The sequence below is a fragment of the Clavelina lepadiformis genome, chromosome 9, assembly GCF_947623445.1.
Source record: "Clavelina lepadiformis chromosome 9, kaClaLepa1.1, whole genome shotgun sequence".
Classification (NCBI taxonomy): domain Eukaryota; kingdom Metazoa; phylum Chordata; class Ascidiacea; order Aplousobranchia; family Clavelinidae; genus Clavelina; species Clavelina lepadiformis.
In genome coordinates, this window is record NC_135248.1 from 10142367 (window position 1) to 10153784 (window position 11418).

General features: G+C 34.7%; 1 protein-coding gene across 1 annotated transcript; it reads left to right on the forward strand.

Moving 5' to 3' along the window:
* The first annotated feature begins 1668 nt into the window (after positions 1-1668).
* Positions 1669-11130, forward strand: LOC143470230 (sialin-like). The gene is made up of 13 exons (XM_076968217.1): positions 1669-1785; positions 1937-2082; positions 3562-3678; positions 3811-3897; positions 4010-4243; positions 5998-6172; positions 7963-8084; positions 8172-8333; positions 9820-9936; positions 10068-10191; positions 10307-10440; positions 10809-10935; positions 11011-11130. The coding sequence occupies exons 1-13, from the start codon at positions 1710-1712 to the stop codon at positions 11040-11042; spliced, it is 1653 nt and encodes a 550-aa protein (XP_076824332.1). The 5' UTR covers positions 1669-1709; the 3' UTR covers positions 11043-11130.
* Positions 11131-11418: the final 288 nt, after the last annotated feature.

Sequence of the window (11418 nt, forward strand, 5' to 3'; positions counted from 1 at the left end):
CACAAAAACTAGTAGCAAAGATTTTGCATCCGACAAAGTGCTTTCTTTCACAGCAACGATTTTGTGTTATAGCGCTTGCTCGAAATTGAAACTTGCCCAAACGGCTTTACTGTGCAATTTTGCTGCGTTGTATTCTGAAATGCATTGATATATTGTAGCTGATGAAATTATGTTTCGTCAGTTGAAAATGTGGTGCGTGTTTTAGAAAGTGCTTGGCAAGCTGCTTACAAAATAGTCTACATCTTGATCAACTTCGTTTCTGACCTCCACGATTATTAAATTTCAATCTATGCCATTTTGAGATATTGCATTCGTAGAATCGATGATGATAAGGATCAAATGAAAAAAGTAGACAATTTTGGAAGTTGAATGAATCGGGGTTTTGGTTTTGAAGCACAAATCTAACCACTTTGGATTAGTTGACTACTTTGGACATTAGTTGACGTCGCTGCGTGGTTTTTCTTTGGCTGTGGACATCGTGACCAACAGGTCCTTGAACAACCTTGAACAGACGATTTGACAACGTTGTCTATCTTTCGAGTCTTCTCAAAACTTGTGGACTTTCAGTAACTTATTTTAGCATGCACCAACGTCAAAAATACCTCAGAAAGTTTTATGTATTTAAACAGCTTTAAAATGCGAAATGAAACGTACTCTCATATTTAAAATAACTGCCTATTTATGGTTTAAGAGTTTGAAACGCCGTATAGGCCTATACGCGGCTATTGATATGTTTTGCTAGGTTATAGCCAATGAGTAGTCGCAAATAGAAAAATGCGATAAGCAAAAAGAACAGAAATCATAAAATCTGCTCTTCAATAAAAACTCAAACGCAGAATAAAATCACCAAAAAACTTGTCAGGAGAGCACCAACAACATAGAATCAAACTTGGCCACGTGTTACGAAAACAAGCGTGGGGCGTAAATTACCAAAAATTTCGTTAGAGATAGCGGAATAACGCGTCAAGAGAAATAAGTTCAAAAATATGCAGATGTAAACGGTAAAAAAATGCGACATTGTGAGAACAATTATAAAAACCTACAAGTATTCTCACAAATGAAGCAAAGCACAACACTAATAAAAACAGATGTTCACACCAATTGGTCTAAGTTACTGTATAATAGTGGAGTAAACAAACAGTGCACGTGCACACTACGATAAAAGCTTACAATAACAGTTCAAGGAGTAGTAGGGATAAAAAAACTGTAAATAGTAATGATTAGCTTACACCATAAACTAGTTCCTTGCAAATTGGGTGATACATCATTAAAATGCAACGCCCATAAAAAATGTGCGTAAAACATCCCGTGACATAGTAATAAATCCTATTATAATTCGTATTTTCATGTACCGCTACCAACCTGCTATCATTTTGGATGCAGCATCAGTTAATCAACTTCGAGGCACGCCTACCATGAGATCATATCTTGAATTCTGGGTTATTTTGGGTAGAAGTGGTTATTTTGAGGTGGACCATAACCGCAGTTCAGCCATATTGCTTCAAAATCTATTTACTTTATTGGAGCTTGCCGCCCAAAAGACTGTTTTTCATCTCAATCAGTTACTGCACGGCGTAAACTCCCTTCAAAGCGGATATCACAAAAATGTCGTCGTTATCCGATATCCGATAGTCGACATAACGCGGCTGTTTCTGTAGCAATGTCAATTTAATCTTTGCAGTTTTACCATTAGTATATTACTTGACATAATGAGCATTACAATGGTTGTTTTCACTTGCCTTGAATTTGCCCTGTCAAACAGAAAGCAAATAAGATTTCCTGTAGGTCTGTATTTCAATGTTGACTTTGGGTAGAATAATTAGCAGGCTAGCCTACATCAGCATCATTTCATATAGATTTAGTACAGTATAACCGTTAATATGACAATTGCATGTTTTGGTGTAGTAACAAAAACGCTTAAAAGATAAAATTACAGATTATATTTCGCCTCTGGGCATTTTGAATTCCGAATTCTTCGACACAAAGTCTACACAAAATCATTTATCAACAGTTGCAGGCAATAAAAGCAGTTGCAAAGTTAACAAAATGCCGGCCCATTTGAAGTCCAAACGCATACTTGAGGTATTTTGTTTTATCAATGCAAATTCAGCTTTTTTATCACTTCGATTTAAATTGGTGGCATGGTATGGTTATTTTTATTGTGACAATTTTTATTCTCGGACGGAGGAAGGTGTCAGCACGACTTAAACTCAGCGATGTCAGTTGTCAGTTTTTTGTGAGCTTATTTATTTACTTTTCGGTTGGTTTTAAGCAAACTTTGATTACGAAGCATTGATGCTCAAAGTATCGTTTCCCGAGAAGTAAACATACTTTTATCTAATTTTCCAACTGCCCACATGATTATTTTGTGGTACATTATGGCAAGGGTCGACAATACTTTTTGTCACCACCCATAAAAAAAATTCTACAGTCTGGCGACCCAAACGTTTTGTGATCATGATTATATATTGCATAGCTATAACTGAGAGGAAATGGAAACCAGTATATACCGTTGGGACGAAGTACGAGAAAAATTAATTTGGTTACTGGGGACAAGAATATCGCTGATAGTAGACACAAACAAATCCCGAATCTATTATTTGCATCAGTAACATACGATTTTATCAACATGTTGGCCAGTTTACTTTATTAAATTACGCAATATCTAGACTAAATATCTATTCAGTTTGTTTCGAAAAAAATTTACCGTATTTCTTTGAATGTAAATCACCCTTGTGTTTAAAACATGCCAATAGCTCTATACTGAAGACAAAGTCTTGAGAAAACCGATATTTTACCTCAATTAAGCCATGTGCATTGTTGCAAAGACGTGTAAGAGAGTTATTATAAACCAAACTGCTGGTAAATTTAGACTAAAATACAGTATATGTTTGCATAAGCGTTTAAATTATTTGTTAGGCTGTTATTTTGTTGTTATGGTTGTTTTTTATTTTTCTGTTATATTTTTTTCTTTGTGCGATTTTGTAAGATGTTAAAAATGTAACAAGTCACCCTTGTTCACACAATTCTTTGAATATAGCCTACAAGTCACCTAAAAAGACCGAAAAAATTCATAATAGCCGCAGCTTATTAATCGAAAAATGTGATAAGTTGATAATCAATTTGCGTTCGAGAACCTAACGCCGTTTTACAAATGACTTAATGAAAAGGAATGCTCATCCTTTTTGAACTTTCATATGCGCTGGATCCTAAATATTAAATCCGCGTGAAGGTGCTAATGCGCGAACACTCAGAATAATGACCATTGATCGTAGATTGGCAGCGTATTAGTGCACCTGACCACATTACCCTGCTTGACATTTGTTCTACACCGGTTGGTATAACGAAATTATAAACACTGTCTTCTAGCTTCGTGCTTAGTTTACTTTCTTTTGTCGTTATTTTTGTCAATCGAAGAGAGTTGAAAACACATTTAAATATTAACTTATATGATAAAGAGTACATGATATACAAAAGGTTGAGATTTGACAACCATTAACATAACAAATCAAATCTCAACTAATAAGATCAGCTTATAGTTGTATGCTTTGATTTTCACAGGAGGAATCTCCCGGGTGCTACATCAAAGCAAGATACGTTTTAGCGATGATGACAGCGCTGGGTACACTGAACGCTTACTCATTGCGAAATGGAATTAATATTGCAATTGTTAACATGGTACGTGATGGCACAAGATAACCTAAGTCCCAAATCATAAAACATTTGGAATTAAGCGAAGCAGACAACAGTTAATGGGATTGAGTGGACAAATTTTAAAGATCTTGTTATATAACAAGTTTGTATTTTCAGACTGTAAGTCGTTTACCGAACAATTTAACAACCACTGGCGGATGCACTCGACAGATCAATGTAACAAGGACAGACGACAAACTGAAGGTATTACTTTAGTAATCAAAGAATTATAACTGCTTATTGACAGTTAGTTTCAAACTACGACGTGTTTAAAAGAAGCAATAAGTTGTCTGTCTAAGATTTATTTGTGTCATAGGACGCAGATTTTGAATGGTCCATTACAGAACAAACCTTAGTGATGGGGTCGTTTTACTACGGATACTGTGTGACTAATATTCCAGGAGCTTGGATGGCAAAACGATATGGCATACGTATTGTTTTAGGAGTTTCGTCTTTGCTCTGCGCCCTACTTACTCTGTTGGTGCCGCTTGTGGCTCAGAGTAGTTTAGCTTTGCTGGTCGCTTTGCGGATCACTTTTGGAGCTTTACAAGTAAGTGTTGCTTTTTACGTGAGCGATTTGTTGAACTGTGTAGTAGTGCATGACAGACTTTTCCATAAAGACCAAGAACTAAAAATTGAGAAGCAATGCACGTCTTGCTCCGTGTGTCACTGGCACTGATGTTAATACACAGATATATTTCTTAAAGCTTAAAATATGTTCCTGGAGACCCAAAGGTTAATTTTTCTTCTGGCAATACACTTCTGCTTGAGTTCTTTACAGTAATTGTAATTTCTTGTATATTCTTCAAACATTAGTAAGGGATTCTAACATTATAGGGATGCAAATCATTCGGAAAATATAGTATGACCTCCTTCAAACACGTGACTGCATGCTGAGACCCCGAGAACATGTTTTATGGTCGTACGTTGCAACACCGTTGCAAGTAAAATGCCATTTTTTAAAGACTTGTTTAAACTGCTTCACTTTTTTGTCACAGACTGAACATACTAACCTTAGTTTCGCTATAACGATAGTAGGCGATTGCATCATTTTTTTTATATGCTGTTTTGTTATTCATTAAAACGCGAACCAATTGTATCTTAGAAAAGATATGTGTGAGGCTAATAGAAAAGATTTTCTGAAGTAGTAAGTTATGTACATGCTTTATCGTCATTTATCGTCATTTATCGTCATTTATCGTCATTTATCGTCATTTATCGTCATTTATCGTCATTTATCGCAACATTTATCGTCAACGAACTAATGCCAACGAGAACATTTTGCCTGAATTTTAATTTTAAAACTATATTTTTTTCTAGCGCGAAACAAAACTGAATCGTAAAATATTGTATGCGTGCAACAGGTAAGTATTTACCTATTTGATAGGATTCCTAAACTATCAACCAAACGATAAATGACAAAACAGTAAACGTGAATTTTTGAAATATAATTGCAAAGCTGCAAACCTTGAAGAGTGAAGTCTTCTTTTTCGGCAATATATCGAAAGCAAAGTTACAAAAAACTTATACGATTGGTAATGGAAAACAACATGGTGAATGCCATGGTATGGTCATGACTTGTAGTGACTTTAATGCGACGAGCCCGGTTATCATTTAATAAAACGAGAGGTGCTTGGAACATTTAGTGAACGCACAATATACTTGGACCAATGATTAGATCGCCGTATGATGACATTTAAATAAACAGTTTATTTAATCAAAGGCAATACACAGTGTAAAGCTAATCTGACTTAAGCCCTATAAGCTACAGTCATAGACTTGTCAAGCGCACACAATTGTCTTCGTTTTGCTATTTTGTCTTCTACACGCTATATGAACAGTCGATGAACTGTGTAAATGATAATATTTTATTAGCTGACAATATCCCACTGGAAAGTTAGCTCATATAACATTACACATACAACATGAACAAAACTCCCCACATTCATGTAATCACGTAAACTTCACACAAAAATTATGACCATTTGAAATTATTCAATATACATTGAACAAAAAAAGAAGAGAGCAAAAATATGTTACTTAATTTTTGTTTTAATTTAAAGCTTTAACATACTGCATGCCTAAAGCACATTTTTGTTTCAGGCGATTGACATTTTAAAAGTTTGGCTTTTTTTACGCTTTTTTTTTCCACAACAACCTACTTTAGGATGTTCACCGAAAGTGACCTCAACAGTATAGGCCATATACTAAACATATACGAAATAACTGACTACTGACCATGGTCATACATACAAACATGTATGCATACAAACTAACTAAATCACCTTCTTATGTATAATTCAGGGTGTGACGTTTCCAACTGCTTGGGTAGCTTGGGGTTATTGGGCCCCTCCACTGGAGAGAAGTCGTTTAGTTACCATCACTCTGTCAGGATTGTCTATGGGTTACTTTGTTGTATATCCCGTTGTCGGTGGAATAGTCAGCTCATTCGGATGGGAGGCATCTTTTTATATCACAGGTCACTTACCGTTTTTATCTCGCATGTTAACATGTGTTTCAGGGTCGTTGGCTAGACTCTTCAGAAAAATCTTCTATGAATTGCTAAACTTATTGTCTAATCTTTTATAAATATATGAGGTGTTGGGAGTTGGATATAGCTATAAAATAGGCTTGTAGAGAGTCACGATGCCATGGTTACCATTCCGGATGGAAATAGGTTGCAATTTGTTTCTCCCAACTTTGGTTAACCGCGTGTGCCCTCATTTTAAGAACTTTATTTGAATTGAAAGTATAAACAAAGCTAAAGGCTAAATTAACGATCGGCATGAGATTGGTTGCCGGTTTCACATCTATTATTCCGATACTTATTTAACACGTGAAATTAGTTATTGGATACTTGGTTATAACTGGTATATCATACGTTATAAGTATGTAATGGTTGTACAGAAGTATAGTTATTCAATTACTTATTCAAAGTTGCAGTTAGTTAGTAGTTACAGTATTAATACTTTGTTTACTTATTAGTATTACATTACTTGATTGCAGTTGAAGTAGGATGACTTGCTACTATATAGCAATTGTAAAAGTCATCACTAAAAATAAATTTGTAGGAATTATAGTGTCAATTTGAATACATTTATAGTAGGCCTGGGAATTTAGCCAATTTTCGTTTGCCGTTAGCCGGATTGCATTAGCCGTTTGCTGGTGGTTAGCTGCCATAGCTGTTAATTGTCAAGTTATATTGTTAATTGCAAGCAAAACTAATCATTTTCAAAACACGTGATGAAAGTGTTGTATTAGTTCCTGCCGTGCTACATCACAAATTTGTCAGGAAAACAAAATTTTTAAGCATTAAAATGATTAACAGAGCAGAAGATTTACCTGAATCAATGGATTACCAACAATTTTCCCCAGATTTTCTCTTACGTGTACGTTTTCAGGTAATGGCTAACAAAATCTTTAGTCACTAAAAGCCTTTAGCCGCTATCAGCTACTAGGCGGCCAAATTTTTCCAGCCCTAATTTTTACACATTGAAACAAATTGTTATACCGTTAATTTTAAAAAGTTTTAAAAAATAAAATAAATCATTACAAGTGCATATTAAGTTTAAATAAACTCATCCATCTCAAGCAAGTTTGTTATGAGAAAATTGAAAAGCTTTATGTAAAATTTTAGCAATTGCCAATAATTATATTAGTAAACCGAGTACTTTAGTTATCCAAATTCGACCCATACTCATCAATCGACTGCTGATTACTTAAGCCTTGTTTAAATCAACTTTAGCAATAACGATCATTAAAACCGATTAATCGGCCAAAAGACAACACGGATTATTCGGCAAAAGAGCCGATACCTAAAATTACTTTCAAATCTATTTTATTTGTAATATATTTGAATTTTTAATAATTTCTAAATTTTGTATCAATATTTTCTAATTTGCATTAATGCTTTCATGAATTTGTTTAAAATTGAACTTTTACAACTAGTAGCAAGATATTTAATAAGTAGGCTAACTCATTTGAACTGTAAATAATTAACAGAATAAGAAACCAGATAACCGAGTTCACTCAGCAAAATTAACAAAGGATTTCACAAATTATTCGCCAATTACTTTTAATTTTTACCGTTGAAGTAATTTGTTACTGCCTCAACTAGAACGACATATTTTAAGTTTGACAAAAGCTTGTTATTTATTTAACTTGTAAATGTAACTTGTACTTGGCTATAAACGTCTATTTACAACGTGCCTGATCAAATCCGCAACTACCGACAAATTTCTTATTTTATACTGGAATTCCTTTATGCAGGAGCTATCGGAATAGTCTTTGCTGTTGTTTGGTTGTCCATAATTCATGACACACCGGCAGAGCACCCTCGGATATCACGTCAGGAAAGGGACTACATTGAACAAAGCATACATGGTGACAAGGTAACAACACAGATCAAGAAAGCAACGTAAAACTACTTTTTATAATTGTATTTATTCGTCCTTATTCTATCAGCAATCTTTGATTAGATTCCAAGCAAAAAAGAAGCAATACCTTGGCTTGAAATGGCAAAATCCGTTCCGGTATGGGCGACGATTGCTTCTCATCTGGCTGACAGTTATTTAACGCTCACGCTCGGTATAATGGCTCCAACGTACATCGCAAGGGTCTACGGTTTGGACATTAAATCTGTAGGTTCTTATACGTAGCGTCTGTTCATATACAAACCCAAAGACGGGGACAACTATTTTTTCAAAATTTAATTTATCAATAAATTTTGGAGCGAGAATTTCTTGCTGCTCCCTCTTTTTCGTTTCAAATTGTCCGATAGACACATTCATAATATGTTATTTATTTTATTACAAGGATAATATATTGCTGCCGAGTTTAGCCTAAAAGAGTAACTTATCACTGTAACGCCAGGCGGGCGCTTAAAGTTAATGGTTATCTCGACCTTTTTCATGTTCGCACCGCTTAAGTTTTTTTAGGATGTTTTTGCATTTCTTGAAAGTCAATAATTTATTGAAAGATGGAAAACTAAAATTACAGTGCGTTGGGAGTGAAACTTTTCTATTGATGTTTTTACATACTGTGTGTAAATACGTTGAAAAAAAGTAAAAATAAAAAATAAAATGTATTATTTTGAAAAAAGAAGTTGGGGGTAAATTTGCAAAATTTGAATTATGAAATTTAAAAAATCATCCACATTTTTATAATTTAAATTTAGTCACGTATTATTTTATAAAAAATTTCGCAATTGGTTCAAAAACGATATTTAGCGATGACACACCATGCATGAAAGGCTTACACAAAATGCATTTTCTTCTCGTATGTCTATGACGTTATCTTTTGGTGTCAAGTTTTGGTTATACAGTAAAAGCATTTTTTACCAAACTCGCAAAAAATCTCGGAAAAATGAGTCGAGCACGGATTAATCTTTTTTTAATGATTAACCATACAATAAGAACAAGCAAGAATTAAACAGTAGTATAAAATAATGACAAAGCACAATTAAAATGGATTAAAATTAATATCTTTGTATATAGTCTCTTTTATATGGCGACACCTAACGTAAAATGCACTCTTTCATATCTCCCGTGTTTGCTGTGAAACTACATTGATATTGCTGCAGGCCGACGTCTGAGAGATTGCCGGTTCGACGCTCGCCGACAACAGACTGTAGTGTCTTGGCAAGGCCTTAAAACATGTCTAAAAGTGGGCATCACTCTCACGCGGTTTCCTGCCCATTTAATAGGCTTAAGCAAAAATCTTTATCACTAGGCTCACCAGGTTTAAGCAGGAATCTTCACGAGGGAGTTCAAGTTAACTTCACATAAGATAACCCCTCTCTTTCCCCCCGTTCTTGCAAGTTATCAAGAGCTCGGTTTTAATGATAAAACGTTACAAAGCAATAGGTAGTCAAGTAGCAAATGATAAAAAATCTTTACTAGCCCTTAAAACCAACAATTTGCGTTTTATGACTTTGAATGTTATGCGCCAATCGTATCAGTTGACGGTTTTTAAATTTATTTTCGCGGAGATGTTGGTTTGAAACTTCATTAAACGACCGAAACGAAAATGGGGTCAATCCCGTTCGCACGTGTGCGCTTGTTGCAGACCAATCAAAAATACCGAAAAACAAAAAGAAAGATTGATGAAAATATTTGACTTTAATAGGTCGGATTTCTTGCTGCCCTTCCGTTTCTAATCAGACTCGTTTTAAATCTTGTCGGAAGTTCTATTGCCGATATGATCCTTACTAAGCGGTTAGCGAGAATCGTTACTGTTCGAAAGGTAAGAAGTATTTTTTACCCATTTACGTTACATTATCTCAGTAAAACTTATTAAAACTGCATAAACATAATTTAGTTATCTGTCCATTTTTATCGAAAAGTTGTTTTAACTTAAAACTTTTACATTCGTAGCTTGCTTCTGTGTTGCCTTTGACTATATCTAGCATTTCATTGGTGATTCTAGCTTACTTGAACTGTAATATTTGGCCAGCAGTTGCCCTCATTTCAGTTTCAGGGGGAATTCTTGGTCTTACTAGTAAGAACTTTTTATTTGTTTTTGGTGCGATATTCAGTATAAGCTTTTGACTATTTATAAAAGTTTTTAAGAACTTTATACGTATAAACTATAATTTTTTATTACAATGCCCTAGCTTCTGGACACGCTTGTTCCTTCGTTGATATTTCTCCAAGTTTTGGGGGAATCACTTATTCCATATCAAATACGCTTGCTTCTGTGATAGGTTTTATAGCGCCGCAAGTAGCAGGAGCGTTCTTAAGTGACAACGTAAGTAATGCTTGAAGTGTTGGATATGGCTAATGCACCTTTGAACTCACTCTTGCCTGTCCCAATTTGGCAAAAAACTGAAGCTCTTTCGGGTTAACCTTAAATTTCTCAGCTGAGTTGAAAACAATCTATTACTAACTATAACCATGAATTAATTGACATTCAAGTGATCATTCGCAAGTTGTCCGGGAATGAATTGAGACGCAACCGCACTTAACATTACAACAGCTTCAATTTTTGTCACGTAACCTGCGATGTAATATCACTGCCTTGTGCATGGTGTTCTTTATAGCGACACATGTTAGCTTGTTACCATTTTGAGAACGTTTCTTTGTATACGAGTGCAACGGCTTTTCTTTCTCATGTAGTTGGTGTCCAGCTGGAAGAAGGTGTTTTGGTTAGCAGCAGCAATTGGCGCATTTGGAGCAGTCATTTTTCTTTTCTTTGCATCAGATCGCATACAATCTTGGGCAAAAGGTGAAAAGACAAAGGAAGGTAAGTTATTGAACACACAAGAAACACTGTTCTTTGTTCTCAAGAAACATGAAACCTTGATATGTGGTTTTACAGGAGAAACGCAAGAAATCAAGGTTCTGATATAGAGAAACCAGACGATTAATGAGAATAACTTATCAACATTAGATATTTTAACAATTAACCAGAAAAGAATAAAACAATCATTGCAAAATGTATGAACTATTTTCTGTTAGCATTTCCTCTCCTGTTACCACAAGAAAGTAGTAGGCAGCAATCTAATACATAACATAACTATACATAACTGCATACGATGGTTACTTGATAATAATCTCTCCATTTTGCTTTTATCCGATTTATCATTTTGCTGCAAAGTTGTTAAATTTTAATCTAGATACATCGCTTACTTTTCGTAATCTAAATGAAACGTGGTCTCTAGAAGTTCCGTTTTAATGAAAAGTTTAAAGTCCTTACAGCTTTAAGAAATAAAGATCAGTATAAGCA

What these genes read in the sequence shown, in the direction of transcription:
- LOC143470230 (XM_076968217.1), top strand. Translation starts at nt 1,710, where the DNA reads ATGAGCATTACAATGGTTGTTTTCACTTGCCTTGAATTTGCCCTGTCA. An exon ending in GGCATCTTTTTATATCACAG is followed by an intron (nt 6,173 to 7,962) that starts GTCACTTACCGT and finishes TCCTTTATGCAG; the next exon opens with GAGCTATCGGAATAGTCTTT. An exon ending in GAGCGTTCTTAAGTGACAAC is followed by an intron (nt 10,441 to 10,808) that starts GTAAGTAATGCT and finishes TTTCTCATGTAG; the next exon opens with TTGGTGTCCAGCTGGAAGAA.